Below are 17714 nucleotides of genomic sequence, written 5' to 3'. Positions count from 1 at the left end.
CAGCATGACACAAGCCAACCTCCTCTCTCCACCCGCGCAAATACCACCGCCCACCGCCCTCGCCCTGTCCCAAAAAGCCCCCCTCGTCCTCTCCACAACACCAACGTCGACGCTCCCGTGGCCCCTCTCGCTGCTCTTCTCCCGCGAGACACCCGAAACATGGACCATCCACGAGAACCTCTTCCTGTCGACACTCCGCACCGGCGACGAGAATGCCGCCCTGTCAATTCTGCAGCGCCTCGAGGCCCGATTCGGCGACCACAACGAGCGCATCATCACATTGCGCGGCATCTACAACGAAGCAACGGCCCGGTCAGACGCCGAGCTGGAGAAAGTGTTCGAGGCGTATGAGAAGATACTCCGCGACGACCCCACCAACATGAGCATCCGGAAGCGGAGGGTTGCCGTGCTCAAGGCGCTGGGCAGGACCGCCGATGCCATCACCGCCGTGGCCGTGCTCCTGAAGAACAGCCCCACCGACTCCGAGGCATGGGCCGAGGCGAGCGAGCTGTATGCGAGCCAGGCAGCGTGGGGACAGGCGATATACTGCGCAGAGGAGGTTCTGCTCATCACGCCGAATGCATGGAGTGTGAGTACCACAGTGCTCCGACGATGCCATACGTGTACTAACCCGCGCCCAGGCTCACGCACACATTGCGACCCTACACTACCTCTCCACAGCCTCCAACAACCCACCCAACCTCAACTCCCTCGCCCTCTCACTAAAGCACTTCTGCCGCTCCGTCGAGCTCAACGACGCCTACCTCCGCGGCTACTACGGCCTCAAGCTCCTCACCACAAAGCTCAATGCCATACTCTCCGACTCCGACTCAGCAGCCAAGCGCAACACACAAGAAGACGATGACGTCCCTGTCCCCAACGCCCAAACCGTCAAGAAGCTCGAGGAAATCGCTACAAACAAGCTCGCAGAAATCATAAGGCAATACAAGTCAGGAAAGAAGGCCTGGCAAGGCTACGACGAGGCCGAGATTATCGCGGCGCGGGAGCTGTTAGACAGAGACGGCAAGACGGAGCGGTGAGGGACTGCATCCGCAGCAAGTGACTGAAATGGTCATGAAACGGGGCGTTTTGGGCGTCTTTGGTGTAGACACGTGGAATACGTTCCTGGACAAAGTGTTTCCAGCACAGTTGCTAGATACCATTCCAAGTGACTTATTAATCAATCATCAACAAATCATAATGCAAACACCGAGAACATTCACGAGTGCACTTTTGTAGCCAGGGATGGAGTGAAGATTGTGCATACAAAGACGCTTAGCAAAGGGTATATATCCATAATTATTATTACGAGAAGAAGCCCGTCAGCTCCCTCTCAAGTTCAATTCCCTCGTATGCCCTTTCCCGCCATCTTCGTCCCTGACCAGGTTCGACGCTCCGAAAAAACAACACCAGACCCTTTCATGCAGATCAGAAGAACAAAGATAGATGGATCGTTTCCCAATTTACCCCACACCACAAATGCCCTAATGTGGATAAATCTGCCGTCGATGCCAGATGCTAGATAAGACAGCCTAGCGGAGCCGAAACGAAGAAGAAGTAAGAAAAGAATAAGAAGAAAAAGGTAAAACAACGCCTAGAGTTGTTGCAACATGTATGTTTTCCTTCGGTTCAACAGAAACAACAAAAACGCCACCTGTAAATGCCGGTAGATGAAAAAGAGAAATACAAGAATCTCGGCCATGGGCCATTTTAAATCGCTTCCATATATCTTCAAGAAAGTGGTGGTGGTGGAATGGAGGAGGAGGAAAGAACAATTAACGGGACTCGTTTCTTCTTGTTGTTTTTCTTTCCCTGGAACCATGATATCCGTTGTACGCGGGCGTTTCTAATGTAATGCGTTTGTAGGTGCGATGAGAAAAAGGTTCGTGTATGCGTCGCGAATGTGCGTAACAACACCTAGATGTTGAGACCGCGAGTGAGATCTTCAAGGCCGGAGCTGTTGTTCTCCTTGCCCTTGGAGTGCTTGTTCTTGCGTGCAGCCATCTTGCCCCAGTCTTCGTCCGCGTCGTCCGTCTCAGCGGGGGCCATCATTTGCGGGCCGGGGCTACCCTTCTTCAAGATGCCCTTGATGGTGCTGGTCCTAGCCTGGTTTGCGCCGCCGCCCGAGGCTTGGAGTGTCATCGAGGTGCCGTTGGAGACGGCGTCGGAGTGGTTGACGACAGGTCGGTACCTAGCAGACAGACCAATGTTAGAACGCTCGGATGGGGCGATGGAGGGAGTGTACCCTGGATTCGGGCCCATGAACGACATGGCGCGCTGCTGTGGTTGGTTTCCGTTGCCTGACATGAAAGACATCGGTCGGTTTTGTCCGTTCGGTACATTGAGGAAACCCCCGCCTCCCATTGTACTGCCCATCGTGCTACCCGCGTAGCCGGGGTTGGGCATCGCCATCGACATCCGGGGATCTTGTTGGGGCTGCTGCTGCATCATCTGTAGCTGCATTTGCTGCATGGCGATCATCTGCTGCATTTGTTGCATCTGCTGCATCTGCTGCATGTAGTCGTTCCCTTGCTGCATTGGGTATCCCATCTGTCCCATGCCCATTCCCTGCATTTGCCCACCCATCATGGGGTTCATCATGGGGTTCATGCCGTTCATCATGGGCATGTGCGACATCCGCATCGGGTTCTGAGGCTGACCGTTCGTGTTCATTTGCTGTCCGAGAACACCAGTGAAAGGCCCTCCCTGGGGCTTTTTTGCCGAGGCACCGCCCATGTACTTTTGCTTGGTCATATCCCTCATCTGGATCTGGTCCACGAGCGAAGGCTGCGACATACCAGCATCTTGATACATCATGTTAGGGCCCATGCCCATGTCTCCAGCAATCGAGCCGCCTGCGACTGATCCAGGACCACGCGCAAAGCCATTGAAGCCCATGGACTCTCGGTTCGTCGGCCGGACCAAGCCTCCTCCAATGAAAGAGGAGTTGTACGGATCCTGGGGCAAATGTCTCGCGAAAGCAGGCAGATTGCCTTGGCCCATGCCGCGTTGACTCATGGCACCTGCTGAGGCCGGGCGATCGGGTATGTAGGAAGGCATCGAGTTCGTCGGTTGACTGGGGAATCTGTTGCGAGCTTGACTTGGGAAGCCGTGTTGGGCGAGGATACCCAGCGGTACATCCTCATCTTCCCATTCTTCGGCCTTCATGGAAGTTTCCGACGGGAAGCCCATGTGATCTGCTCCCGGCTCTGCAAGACCCCCAGGAGCTGTGGTAGACCGTCGCATAGCCTCGCGGGCAAAGTGCATCTGCTGATTCTTGCGTCTCATGAGCTCTTCTTCCTCTCTTCTTTTGATAGCATCCTCCTCGTCTTCGTAGTCTTCGTCGTCGGAGCTTTCCTCAGGTGGTGGCTTGTTCATTTGCTTCTTTTGGTATTCCCTGAATTCGGCCTGCGACATTACTCTCCTACCAGCCGCTGTACCAGGGACGGATGCAGTGTTGCTGTCTGAGGCTACTGCGGCAGATTTCTTTGCTGTCGTGATTTGTTGCTTGGGAGCAGGCTTTGACGGCGCGAATAAGTCTTCGTCCTCAGCGTCATTGTATGGAGAGGCCGTCCGAGCGAGGGAAGCTTTGGGGGTTGTGTTCGTGGTCGTGCTCGAAACAGTGGCTGATCGAGATGAATAGGGGGTCTGGTAGGAATTGGCAGACGACGTTGAGGTGGAGTTGAGCTGTTGTTCCGGAGAGCTTTCACGATATGACTTCCTGTCGGTATATGATTTGCGTACGAACTGTGCATCTGCATCTTCGAAAGTAGGTGCTGGTTGGAAGGTAGGGCTTTCTGAGGCGACTGGCGCATACGATGAGTATTTGTGGGGAGGCGGCGGCGGCGGCGGCGAGTCGTTGTCTGAGTTCGGAGAAGTCATGAGGTTGTCGGTAGAGTTGCGACTGTCCCAGCTCTTCATTGGCGGTTCAATGCCAGTGGGCGGTAGAATCTTGATGGGTTCTGCTTGGAACGTGCGCTTCTCCGAAAGCAGTGAGCGTCCTGCGGTCTCTCGTTGAATTTCGGGAGATTCCTTGCGGCTTAAATGGCCAAACATGTCGTCCTCAAAGCCGCCGAAGTTCAGATCCCCCTCGAGCTTGGGCGGGACTGCAGTGCTCGCGTAGCTGGATGTGGTCATGGCGCGATTTCTGCCACTCCACCCTGTCCCTGACAGATCCTTGTATGAGGAGACGCCGGAGCTTGACTTGGGCAATGAGGGAAGATTCTTGCGGAAAGCGCTCACCGACGACGGAGCCGGAGAGCTGTTGTGTTGTGAGACGGCCGGTCGAGGGATATTAGTAAAAAGGTTGTCGTCGGAGCTGGTGTCGGTGGAAGAAGGAAGTGTAGAGGTGGAGCCATGTTGGCCATTGGCGTAGGGTCTCGAATTGGAAAATTGAGTCCCACTGCTTGACTTGCTGTCGCTAATTAAAGGGTCAGTCCGGCCGACGCTATGACTAGTGGATACGAAGCTTACCGTTTTGACGATCCTGGAGACTCATCGTCAACGGACTGGTTGCGATTTTTGCTGCCAGGATGGCTGAAGCCGCTGAAGCGAGGAAACTTTGATGATCTCTCTTTTTCCTGTGTCTTGCGCTGCTCTTTTGCCTTTTCTACTTCCGTCTTGCTCAGCACCCGGAAGGCACCAGAATCAGCGGGTGCAGTTGTGGTGACTGGGCTCGTTGCGATGTCGACTTCGTCGAACACATTGCCCTGAGACTTCCGACGGGCGGTGAATATCCCTAGGCCTGGCTTGCCCATGTTGATGAGTTGTGGTTTCCAAGTACGAGAAGCGACCAATGCCTCGGGCGGCCTATTCTGATGTGAGATGCGCTATCATATACTCCAAGACGGGCGATGTGTGGCGGTTGTGGTCGAGGAAGGAGCGACGGGTGCGGTCAGGAAGGAGCCAAACGTGGGGATGGGCAGGTAACGAATGGACGACTTGATCTAAACGTCTGGTATTAGCTCTGATTTGCGTGCCACTGGCGATGCAGGGTGCTGGCGCAGTGTCGAGAGATGAGGTGAGCGGGCGCGGCGGGTGTTGCTGTGAGAGCTGAGTCGGGAGCGTCGTTGAGGGCAACTTCGTATTACCGCGTTTCAACGTCAGGGCCGTGTCGATCTAGCCGCGTATTGATAATATTATGCGCCTCGAGGGATTCGCTTGCAGCACGCGGGGGCAGGAAAGCTCGTCGTGGCAAGATGCGCCTCTGCCACTTTCCAGCGCATCGCCTGGGCCGCTTGTTGGTTTCGAGTGCGGCGTTGCTCAATCCTTCCGGGGCCCGGGAGTTGGGTGGGTTGGGTGTGCGACTTACCAGACACGAGGCGGGTAGCAGCAGCAGCACCTGTTCAACGAGTGACAATGTCTAATTGCAGACGGCGGAGACGCGATGATGTAGTCGGAGGGCACGCGCGGAGAAAACGGCGGGATCATGAACGAGTATAAGGGCGCGCACGGATGGCACAAAGCGTAGTCAGGAGTGCGCCGTCCCATCATCTTCACTCGACTGCCCACTGCCCTCTCGCTCGGCCGGGCCTGCATCTGCCTAGGTACCGAACCAATGGCATCCGCCCGCAGTAGGCATAGCGCCAAATCGAGCGGCCATGAACTGCCATGTTGGGTTTTGCCATGTACAATTGCGTCTTGACGGCCATTGAAGTTTGCCCACGGCGCGCCAAACGCTGGTACGATTCATGCTGTCTTGCACGTAGCTGCGAGGCTGCCGTGCAGCTTCACACATAAGCCCTACTACCTGTTGAGTCGACGGCTGCAAACTGCTGGTCGAGGGTGCTGGTACAGTAGTGTAGCCTCCTAGTCCGACCACCATCCATGTCCGGGACCCTCATGCCAAAATTAGATGGCTAGGCCAAGAGAACTCATCAACCATGGTCTTTCCAGGGCCGCACGCTCGTTGCTCGCTACCTGATAACAACGCCTGATCGACAGTATCGACGCGCAGTCCGGTCGACGTCATCAACACTTGCCATGTGCAAATTCTCACTGCGCCTGGTGTTTCGGCCCTGGACACAAGACCCTTCGTATTACACTGCTCCACAGCATAACGGACCCTCTCGGACCATGCCCGCGGTCGGCGCGATACCGTCGAGCCAAAATTACAACCAGCCCACATCTGTCTAGCGGCCCTGTTCCATAGGCACCGTGGAAGCTTGAATGGCTGTGAGTCGAGCCACAAGCCAGGGCTGTCGTTGCTTGTGAAAACTGCACGCCAGGATATGTGATGCTCCATTCAGCCTGCAGACTCCGAGATGACACTTCTGCAAGACGAGACGCTTCGCCGCCCGGGCACTTCTCTTGCTCGTGCCTAACATGCAGCTGCCTGCAGGCTCGCTACCCGGTGCGAAAACATCGCCCAAGCCCGCGCGCTTGCTCTAAACCCTGCTGGATTCCCGTCTTAACGATATCTAGCTAAGAGAAGAAAGCCTGTTTACACTTCACATTCACTGCGCGCATTTGTTGTTGGGCGCACAAATTGCTTTGGATGATTTCCCTCCCAGATCGATCTCAGGAGGCTGCTGGTGGCTTGCCAATGTTGCCATGATGAGAGCACAGACGCTGCCGGGCAGGCCGCTACTGCATATTTCTCCTTATGGCTACACGCATGCAAGCCAATACCAACCTCGCTGATCTGGAGGGAAGCGTTCAGTTCGTGAACTGCGACCACCTCTCTCCACCCCTCTGGCAGCACGTCATGATTACCATTATTTTGCGGCCCTTTTTTGAGGCAAAGCACTCCGAGCTGTTGCCGGGTCTGTAACGCGTCTCGTCGAGAGAGTTTTTCTTGTTCCAATCGTACGATTTGCTGCGCTTCTGCAGCTGCATGGGCTGAACGCGGCTCGCCAGCTTCCCGGGCGCTCGCTGTTGGCTTGCACCCTAGAGTCGTGTTCGACGAAGCGCTGCAGCATTACTGCGGGACATGACGCCGTCTCTTTTAGCTCTCCCGCCCCTCATTAATTCCAACCTCTCGTTTGCTTCAATTTCAACGTTCTGTTCACCCCGCCTGCGAACGCGTAATCGTTACGGGAGATCTGGGGGTCGGTCAGCTAGCCTCACCCTACATGCGTCTCAACACGTTCGATCGATCTGCGCTCGGCTCTCACTGTCAGCTCGGCTCCTGGAGATCAGCCGACCCAAATTGGTTGGCATTCGCTCATATCGCATGTGTTCCCAGCTGGTGACAGGACTTTTTGTTAACTGTACAAAGTGTTCATTGTCGGTGCCTTGTTTCTGAACTCGCGCGGTAAGTAGCAAGCAGGACCTGCCGGCTTTTCAATTTCGCTTTATCCACATTGCTATCACGACTCCTTGTCTTAGCATCCTCAATGCCAAGACGTCGCAACAGGATTCCGGAAGGTCCAATGAAGGAATTTCGGCGAGACCGTTACATCCTCGATAGTCTTCTGTTATGACCGCGTCAACTTTGTAGCGAGTCTCGGGCATTTTGCTTCTTTGCTGTCGGCTTCACCTAGTTTGCTTTGTCTTCCGCTTCTAGTCTGTTGCCATCCGCCCGGTACCGTGTGGAGACGGGACAGAACACTTATGCAAGAGACGTCTCTACGTACGGTCATGAGACTCGATAGCGGCGTATGTCTGGGCTAGGACCATGGTCGCATCTGACAGGTCTGGTGAATGTAACGGCCGTGTATCGGAAAACGACAGCATTCTTCTGCTCGAATGGGCGCACACAAGGCGACTGTGTAGATGCCGTACTAATCATACCTGCGGTACTTTAGTTTTGACGCAGGGTAATGCTAAGAGCTCACGCGCCGTTACGTCGATCGAGATGAGCAGGTGGGATCAGGTTTTTACATATCGGAGAAGATCTGTCGCTGAGAAAGAGTATGGGTGGCACTAGGAGAAAACGTGCTGGTGAAGACAGGTAGCTTGAGTGTGCTCTAAGGGCAGGCGCGCTACGACTGAGTGCAGCTTCCCAAATGTCTGCACCAAGGCTACCGCGGACTCACCGAAGCGCATGGACGCTCGGGAGGGTCCAATGACGCAACTGCGTAAACAGTGACAACCTTGGAACGTTCACTCTAACCCCAACACTGCAATTGCTTCTTCTCGTCTGGTAGTCCGACCCCCACACTTCACTGGCGCTACTCCACGACTTTCCTCTTACATCGGCGGCAATACCAGCAATCAGGCCTCATCAGAACGTAGGAAAAACAAAGCCTGGTCAGCTTCCGCGCAGCATGCCGGCTGGGTTCCTCGATATTCCGCCCGAGCTCCGCAACGAGGTGTACGATATTCTTTGGGAGGATACACCCACGTCAACCTAGGAAAAGACTGAACAGGTCTGCAGCCTACATTAACATAGAAATCTGCAAAGCAGGTGGCCTGACGTCGATGTAGGCTCTAAGCCTGTTCAGCTTTTTTCTTGTATAAGGTGCACCTGTTTTTGAGAAGTACTATGACGCCCGGAACTGTGCTGGTGGGACAGCACACAGTCAGTGGCTCATCCATACACGGTACTCCAACCGTCATCATATGGATACTGGAGGCAGTATTCAATTGTCTTGTTCCCCCACTTCATCCCATCACATTACAGAAGACCCGCAATGCATCCCCTCTCTCCGCAATTTGGAAGATGGACGGATATTGCGCTCATGCATGGATCGTTAACTGCCGAACCTGGGCATATTAGCCTCATATACCGTTTCAACTGACCGGAGAGAAGGCCCCATCCATAGCCAGATAGGTCTGAACTTCAGCTGATAGTCATAAAAAGAGTCAAATCAACATGTTGAACCATTGAAGTAAAGTAGACTTCATATCAGCCGCACCTACTTGCAATAATGCGCAGCCTCATCGCTACCGTGGTCGTTGCCTTTGCAACACATATCTTCGCAGCATGTACCCGCGAAGCCCTCAAATCTATCACAGACGAGTTCCTCGTCGCTCAAACTGCAGGACAAACAACCTTCCCTTCTCTTTCTAGCACCGTCGCATACACCGAAAACCGGAAGAGCGTCGACATCAAAACTGGCATCCTCTCCAAGCCCATGAAGATCGACCATGCCCGAGCCCAACACGACACAACTCAATGCGCTGCATTCACTGAGTTTATTGTCACCAATACCGCCGCGCCGTATGTAATCGCAACGCAACTCCGTCTCGACAACAGCACAAAAGTCTCGCAAATCGACACCATCTGGACAAGCAAAGGAGACTGGCTCTTCAACGTCACAGGCACATACTACTGGGCCACGCGCGAGAAGTGGGATCCCATCCCCGCCGCCAACCGCGATACGCGAGCTGTCATCAAAGCAGCAGGAGATGCCTACTGTGACCTCTTCAACAACAAAAGCGTCACAGTGCCCTGGGGCTCGCCGTGCGCTCGCCTCGAAGGCGGTGCGTATACGGGTAAGGGTGAGGCGACAGACAGATGCGATGTCGGTGTTCCGAGCGGTGTACCTCTGGTAAACAGGCAATATGTTATCGACGAGGAGTATGGGACTGTGGATATTATCATGGATTTTGGAGGTGTGGCAGGGCAGGTTGGGGCTGATGGGTTGCCGGATAGTCATGAGTTTAGGGTTGAAGGGGGGAAGTTGAGGTACGTGCATACGCTTTCAAGTTGTGGTGGGAAGGCGTGCATGTAGGTTTTGGAGGCATTGATGTGCGTGTGTGGGCATATGAGGGTCAGGGGCTTGGGCAATGAGCAGGATGAGGTTGAATCTTCGATGGATGTGAGAACCATGTGATCAGAGCAAAAGGGAACTTCAGCCGTATCACAGCTTAGTATTACTATTGCACTCCTGAAAGGTCTTTGTTATGCTATAGGGGTTTTTAGGTCATAGGTTATGCTAGGAATAATCCCGAGCCCAACAGAGGGCTCACTCCTCAATCATCCTTACCACTACTCTCGCCATGTTCAACGTGTGCGCACATTTTCCCCTTTGAAACTCCATCAGTCTTCAATCCCCATACCACATCACCACATCTCCATCAGCATCATACCAAGCCTCTGCACAACCTCTTACGTCCAGGTAATCCACCCACTCATCATTCTCCACGGCCAGTGCTTTCGGTACTCTCTTCAATACACCAGATGCATTGCCATCGAATCCGCCAAGAAGTGACCTCTCTGCTTGAACTGTCTCCGTCTCGTCTCGCACAACGTGATGGTTGATGGATTCGCTGACATGTGGAGCTTGTGGCGCGTCTGTCATGACGACATCCCCGGACCCGTCGATGGAAGGAGCGCCGTGTATGATTCCGTTTCTGCAGAAGAGTCTCTTTTCAACGAGAACAGGATTAACGTAGTTGTGTAGACGCCAAGTTTTGCACTTAGAGGTATGTGTGAATGCCCAGATCAGTACTTCAGGTTGGGTCAGTATTGCAAGCTCACAGACGGCTGTCAACCTTGCAATCTCGGTGCCGCTGATAGTGAGTGGCCATATGGAGCTGATATCCTCACCGTCGCGTTGTCTTGGTTGATCAGAAGGAAATGGCTCATCCCACTAGTTTAGCCAATGGTTCCTCTTATGTCCCAGTGAGACTGCCGTAGAGGCATTGTAGGCATCCCAGCTCTTAGCGTTTTGCTCCATCTGCGATAGACGAATGACGTCTGGAGGAACGCTGTACAATAGCAGAGTGTCGCCGTAAGCCACGATGGCGCGGACTCCCTGCGACAAATCCGCAGCCGCACTATACAGCCTTGGTACAGCGTTCTGTTCTGGCGGAGTGAACGTGATCTTTCGAAGAAGCTTCGTAGGTCCGCCAAGAGGTGCGTCGCAGCCTAGTGTCAATAGGCCGTTGACAGGGTCGATAAACAGGACGTGATACCCGTCACTTAGCGGAAGCGCATGATAGTGATCACAACTAGGTGAACCTGGACGATGCGTCGCAGATTCAAACCCGAATGAACCCCAAAACGACGCCATGGTGGGCCGGCCGAAGAATTTCCGGCTGATGGCAGGCCGATCTTCTGGATGTGCTGCACTGGAAATAAGACGGAGCTTCTTGGCAGATTCGAAGCCTGGTCGTGGCGAAAGAAAGTACAGGTGATCGCCTGCTAGATGTTAGGCGCATGGTAAACCCAAGAGACGTGTACTTACTCGGCGCTGTGAGCGGGAACTAACGACTCAAACTCTGTCCTGTGAGCGCATCAATCCAATGCAATTCAATACCTGCTGAACATCCAAAGGCGACGCAGCGACGTTGCGGGCAGATAGAGACACTGCGTGGTGGATCGTCTTCGGCACAGAGATGGCGGTATATCGTCGTGGTTCCCCTTTCGACAGGGACGGTGTGAACACATGACTCGAAGGTGCAAAGCCCATGGGCAGAAGGCCTTCGTGAGGGTCCGGAAATATTGAGGTTCCATGCGTGATTGACGAAGTGTTGATCGTGGGTTTGATGATCGTCCGTATTGTGGAGGTTGATGCGCTGGTTGTTCGACCGTACGCCAATCGTATCGAAGGTTGTGGGATCTCGCTCTTGGACGAATGGACGATGCATTCGAGCCGTGTTGCGTCCCTGAAGACTCATACCAGCCTCATAGTCATTGATACAGCTAGTCTGGATAGACGCAGATGTGGTGACACCCTTCTCCGGCCCATCAACATCAACATGTACATCGACGGAACCGTTGCCTCCGACTGTGCGTCCATAGTGCAGCTCACAAACCAGGCCCATGCGTCCTTCGAGAAGCGCAGCGATAGCGTGTCGCCCAGAGGAGACGTCCATGCTCATTTCAATGACCCTTCTTGGGCATACGACGCTGGTAATGGGCACCGGAAGCCCACTCTCGAGGTCGTAGATGTAGATTAGGGTTTCTCGTGCGACACATACGAACCGACCGCAGAGACTTGTGGAGAATACCAACCCGCTAGCATACCCATTGGCTAGCTCAGTGAAGTCAATGTCAGAGCGTTCCACGATAGCAGCTCTGTTATCCAGTCCGTTGCCGCTCCATCCAGATGACAAAGCACACTGCCGAGCAAGGTATCGACTCAGTGACCATTCTTCGCTATGCGAGGCAGCGGTCACAATAGGACGGAAAGCGGCACTATGCGCTGTGGAAGTAGTATTTTCAGTGCTAATCAGCCAACCACCTCTGCTTAGCATTGCATTGAGCAGTTTCTTATCGAGACTTGCCCGCATCCAGTGTCGGCACGTATGGCGTACGGCATTGAAGTATTTTGGGCCGAGGTAATCGTATACGTGCTGAAGAATCTCAACTGGAAGGTGATATGAGCTAGGAAAGGTTGGTGGTGCTGCCACGCTCAAGGCGAGATACCAAGCACGATTTGTCAGCCTCAACGCCTTCCATGCAGCCGTATCCAGGTACGGTGAGAGGAGCGTAGCAAAAGTACGAACCGGAGACGTAGGTGCGTGCCCAACAAGATTGGTATTACTGCATGTAGCATGACCTTGTGCAGGAGTAAAGAATGGAGAGCCGTCCTCAAGCGCGATGACAAAAGGGCTTTCATCTTCTTCCGACGGTGTGCGAACGCCGAGTAGAACATCAGTCACAGTTCGAGTGATGCCTTGATCGGTACCAGGCTCCAGGATTGTATCCTCAATAACGCTGGCACTGTCGAGCATTGAGAAAGAGTCGGTCCGTGCTCGTCGCAGTAGTTGTATGTCGCTATTAGTTTCTGCGAGACTGGGAAGGCGAGACAATGAGTCGCTGTAAGACCCTACGGAGCGGAGGCTTGGTCCGCTGAACATGAACGTGGCAGGCGAGACCATGTCTAGGCTGGGTACTGAGCCGTATAACGAGGACCCTGGCCTGGACCCAAAGCTAGATGCTCGCGATCTTGCTTCTGGACTCTCTGCTATCACATTACGATCTGCGGCGCTACCGAAAAGCGAAGTGATGTATCTGTGGAAGGCCACTCGCGGCCTAGATTGTAGACGGGATGCGAGAGCAGTATTGGGACGGTCGGCTTTGGAAACCCGGGGTAGGGTCTTGCGACTATGAGGGATACGGGTTCGTGAAGGTCGAGGGAAGACATGGCGAAGTACTTCGGAGCGTCTTGGAGCTGGCGATTGCGCTTTGCTTGTATTGTTAGGGGTAGCTTCGTCCAATGGCTTCGTCTGCGATAGGGTTGCGTCAGCCAAGAGTGGGGTCGTCATTGCGTAGTCCATTGCGTGAGACATTTGTTCGCGGCGGGAACGGGGCGGAGTGAGAGACAGTATGCGCGTGGTCGGCGATCCCGAGAACGAGGCTACCCGAAGAGGTTCGAGTTGGATGATAAGAAGCGCTGATTCGGACTTGGTTTCCGCCACCCCACGCGAAAGGTATATCTGAGAAGACGTGATTGAAGCACCCCCGTGATGGAGGTGCACCGTTGGTTCAAGGTGAGTTGCTGATAATAATGACCAGGAAGAAGACCAGAAGAGTGTTAGCCAGTTCAGAGGATGTGACTCCTTTCGAATGACGAAAGAATGCGTGGCGTGGTATGGGTATCGCGGCAGAAGTGCCTGCGGTGAGTGGGTGAAGAACGTGAGGTATAACGGGGTAAGAACATAACCAAATTCATTGCGGTAGTGGGTATCAACAAACACAAACCAGGAAAGAACGACGACTATACAAGGTGGTAAGGATGTCCGATGCATACAAGAAGGAACATCCCTAAACTTGTCGAGGAAAGTGCGCGTGGGCTATTCCCAGCTGCCATTGGCATCATCGGTCCCAGATCCATGAGATCCGTTCTGAGGCCTTCCATGTTTCTGTAGTAGCCATACGTCATCCAAAGGCATGATGATACTAGGGTTCTGGAACCGCAGGCCACGTTCACGGGCTTCGTCTAGTGTAAGTCTGCCTGCTTGCCCGTTGGCAACCGCTTCTTCTTGAACGTCGCGTCCAAGCTCCGATTGTTCCGGACTTCGCAGGCTCCGTAAAGCGATGAACTTCATCAGTGGCCGATAAGTGCGCGCAAACACAACAAGGAACCACAGTGTGCAGACTACGAGCGGCGCTACCATGACGGCCCGTTTGAACGCCTTCTTCAGAGCCAGTTGACCAGCCACAGTGATTTGGAACAGTACGACACCGACGAGAACGCGGTCACACATCATTGTCCAGCCTTTTCCAGTCGAGTGTTGTCTGTGCTCCATTGCATACAAGAGTTGATACTTGTGCACAAAGTGACCAATCATAAAATAGGCCAAGCCAGTGAGCAGAACCATCCATGAGTCTTGCAACACACTGTAGACGATACAGATGATGAAGATCAAGATGGTTTGCGGCAAGAAGAACCCGTAACTGAAGACCGGTGGTTGTACCAGTTCGGCGTAATCTCTTGGAGTCTTGGCGCCAATCAGATAGACCGGGTACAGAGAAAGGGCACCAAACTCCAAAAGTCGGAATGGAAACAATCCAAATCCTTGAAGGATGATGAAGTTGGTGTAAAATCCGAGTAGATTAGAGAGCGATGTAGCCAAGGCGTATGCAATTTGCGTAGCACTTGTAAGCTTCTCAGCGAAGCGTTCAAGCATCGCCAGGAAACCGGAAGCAGTCCCCAGTATGGTGAAGAGAATGAAGAAGTTGAAGAAGACGAAGAAGAAGTTCTTCGAAATTACTGACAGCTCAACATCGCCCTGTGAGATCATCCCTTGCTTGTTGGCAAGCCCTAAAGAGTGTTAGCATGACAGACATTGACTGTTGACGGCTGGCACACTTACAATCGTACAAAAAAGGTACAAGTACGTTGATCAGAGAGACTGCCAACGTGGGGAGCTGATTGTTGAAAAGAACCTCGAGGTTGGGGTGCTCGTGCAGCAGATTTGCCAGACCGGGTAGTACCTCTTGAATGGAGCACGTGTTCAAAGCACCGGCGATAGGTACGAACAGGACTGTCCAGAAGATGCTCAAGATACCAATAGCGATTGTAATCGACCAAGATCGAAACATTCTTTGGCCGCGAGACAAATATGTGTTGGACCAAACCACGTCCTGCGGTGCCGGACTTGTGTGGGCTAAAAGCTGTAGTGGCGAAGGGTCGAGGACAGCCTGGATGGCCATTTGCGCACTTGCGACGCTGTCCATAGTCACAAACGCCAACGGAGTCGGTTCGAATTCTTTCTTGCGTAGCGCACGAATCTCGTCGTCGAGTCTGCGCAGTTTCTCTTCGTAGTAGTCAATGGCATCTACTCTCTTATATCTCAGCTTGAAACGGCCGTACCAGATCTTCGCTGTCGGGCGCTGCTGCGCATAAGGGCTGATGTGGCCAGGGTCTCGTTCTGCGTCGCTCAGAAAGCGGCTGGTCTCGCTCTCCTCATTGCCGCTGCTCTCAGCATGTTGTGGCGGATGTGGCTGGACGACTGGAAGAGTTTCCAAGCTTCGTTCTACACTTCGACTTCCAAGATGGACAGTCCAGGCCTCTTCCAACTTCCGCAAGACAGCTTGTCTTTCGACGACCTTGTTGTCGAGCTCTTTCCAGTTTCTGCAAAGGGTCACGCTTTCGACTTTCCCGATGCCGAGATCCATAATGAAGTCCTTAATCTTGTCCTCAGACCGTAGGTCGACAGGGATACCAGATAATCTGATGGTCCGGTCGGTGATGGTCGTCTGGCTTCCCAGATACTCTTGCCGGACATCGATGATCCTCCTCGTTTCCGAAACGATCAGGTACATTATGAGGGCGGTGAAGAGGTACACGAATACAAGATACATCCACAGATAGTCGGTGTATTGTTCGTAGCCGGAGGCAAATGTCGAAAGTGTACTTCGTATTTCAATGCGCTCAGGACTGGGCTTCTTGTCAATCGAAGACTTCTTTCCCTCCTTGTCCTGGTGTGTGTCGTGGACTGGCTTGATGACGGCTAGCGCAAAGAACAGCGTGACAAGCAGGAACTTGATAGCCATCTTGAAGAAAGCGAGGTATACGTAGGCGTCGAGACCGGCTGAGGCGAGCACCTGCTCGTCGGTGATCCTCCATAACGGTAAAACCCAGCCGAAAAAGCTATCGGGAAGGTCGGGCAGCGATGTCGCGAGGTCGTTCTGCTTCTTGCGTGCAGAGTAGAGGCCTTTCCATCGTGGGCGGAGGAACTAATACAACCAGTCAGCAGGTAGGTCGGAAGATAGAACTGCGAGTACGCACGCAAAAGGCCAGGAAAGCCACTAGGCCGAGCGCGGCGGAGAGGGAGACTTGGAGGTGGAAAGCGCGCTGCGGCCGGTGCGTGCCGTAAGGGTCGTTGGGGTCGCTGGTGCCATTCCCGCAAGTACCGTTGCCTTTGATCATTGCCAGGTGCTCTCGTGAGTCGCCATCAACAAAATCGACGTTGAGGGTCGTGTTTAACAGGAGGACGGAGGGTGGTGCTGGCGATGTCATGATGCGCACGCTAGCCGCCCAAGCCACGCGACTCATACAAGCTTCACCCCGGTCCGTTACCCGCCTCGTTTTCTGAAGACTTACTCACCGCATATCACTCACCGCATGCATATAACAGCTTCTATTCGCTGCTGTGGACACAATTCTGTCTCGTGATCATATACTATCTACTGTGAATGAGTACAAAAACTCGACGGCGGTTCCAACTAGGTACAGTTCATTGGACAGATGACGTGTCACAGAGCGGATACCTGCAAATACTTCCCATCCGGCAATGGGCAGGTTTGACTAGCAAAAGAAGGGTCGTATGAGTACTGGACAAGATGATACATGACTGTGAGGACTACAGCTGTAGTTGCAGATTGCTCGAATGCACCTGCTACAGCATCTTTTGAAGCCTAAACTGACTGCTGTATGCGATGACGCAGGCTGGCTGTTCTTTTCCATTTCCTTCCTAAGAAGATACAGTTCATTCGTGCACTTTGTAGGAAGATCCTCGTTATGGTTATTGCTACCACAGCACTCGCTCAAAACGAAAGCAGACCTTAAGACTAGTTATTTGATACAGCGAAGTGGTTCGCTACAACGGAGGCTGTCTAGAAGCACCCCGAGAAGTGTCATTTGGAGTCATTCGAATTGGAAATCGGTATGTGTGCTCAATGGTAGCGGAAGCAGTCTAACCAGGACTGCAAACCACGTTCCTTCCAAGGTCGGATATCTCAACATAAGGAGTCTATTCCTCTTGCGGTTGGACCTCGGGAGACGCGTGAACACGTGCCTTATTGATAAGCACCAACGGTGATCGCGAAACTTCGCTGTCGGTACTCTCTCTGGGTCCGCAGGCGTTACTGGTTGCAAGTGGAGAGAGAGGGTTTATCTGGACGCGCGCTCGCTACTATCTCTCTTGTACCTACTATAATTTCTTCTTTTTGCAAAAGCACCTTTACACTACACTACCAACTACATCTACTATGCCTTACTACGGCCGGGCACCGCAGAAGAGCTATACCTGTAGAACAGAGAGAAGTGTACAATGTATTAATAATCTATATAGAGAGAGAAACCTCTAGTATATATAGTAAAGAGGTAACGCTAGTAAGTAAATATATAGTAAATAAGTAAATTACGTATATAAATGCTTAACTAATAGCCTCTCTAAATTCTAACTTAGAATATACGCTATTTATATAATAAAAAATACTTAAAGTACTATAAATAGTATTAAACTTTATAAAGTTTAATACTTTTATAAGTATATTAGCTAAATTTACTTTACTACTAATTTATATAATAGTAATATTACTATTATAAATATATTTATAAAGAAAATAGTAATAAATATTAATATATTTACTATATTAATAGAACTTAGAATTCTTTAATAGCTTAATAGTAGACTTATTATTAATA

General features: G+C 52.6%; 4 protein-coding genes across 4 annotated transcripts; 2 read left to right on the top strand and 2 right to left on the bottom strand.

Annotated features, from left to right (window-relative positions):
• Window positions 1-4: 4 nt before the first annotated feature.
• Window positions 5-1040, top strand: J4E83_007249 (uncharacterized protein; the record flags this gene model as incomplete). Its single annotated transcript, XM_049334154.1, has 2 exons — window positions 5-589; window positions 642-1040. The coding sequence occupies 2 exons, from the start codon at window positions 5-7 to the stop codon at window positions 1038-1040; spliced, it is 984 nt and encodes a 327-aa protein (XP_049186496.1).
• An 877-nt stretch (window positions 1041-1917) lies between these two features.
• J4E83_007248 (uncharacterized protein) lies at window positions 1918-4757 on the bottom strand (the record flags this gene model as incomplete). Its single annotated transcript, XM_049334153.1, has 2 exons — window positions 1918-4414; window positions 4474-4757. 2 exons carry the CDS (start codon window positions 4755-4757, stop codon window positions 1918-1920), a joined length of 2781 nt encoding a protein of 926 aa, XP_049186495.1.
• Window positions 4758-8813: 4056 nt separating this feature from the next.
• On the top strand, window positions 8814-9620 carry J4E83_007247 (uncharacterized protein; the record flags this gene model as incomplete). The annotated part of the gene is made up of 1 exon (XM_049334152.1): window positions 8814-9620. One exon carries the CDS (start codon window positions 8814-8816, stop codon window positions 9618-9620), a length of 807 nt encoding a protein of 268 aa, XP_049186494.1.
• Window positions 9621-13632: 4012 nt separating this feature from the next.
• On the bottom strand, window positions 13633-16214 carry J4E83_007246 (uncharacterized protein; the record flags this gene model as incomplete). The annotated part of the gene is made up of 3 exons (XM_049334151.1): window positions 13633-14603; window positions 14656-16021; window positions 16074-16214. 3 exons carry the CDS (start codon window positions 16212-16214, stop codon window positions 13633-13635), a joined length of 2478 nt encoding a protein of 825 aa, XP_049186493.1.
• Between the last annotated feature and the right edge of the window lie 1500 nt (window positions 16215-17714).

Source organism: Alternaria metachromatica, assembly GCF_023757995.1.
Source record: "Alternaria metachromatica strain BMP 0045 chromosome Unknown scaffold_18, whole genome shotgun sequence".
Taxonomy (NCBI): domain Eukaryota; kingdom Fungi; phylum Ascomycota; class Dothideomycetes; order Pleosporales; family Pleosporaceae; genus Alternaria; species Alternaria metachromatica.
Note: the sequence above shows the minus strand (reverse complement) of the source record. Positions and strands in the feature narration are given on the sequence as shown.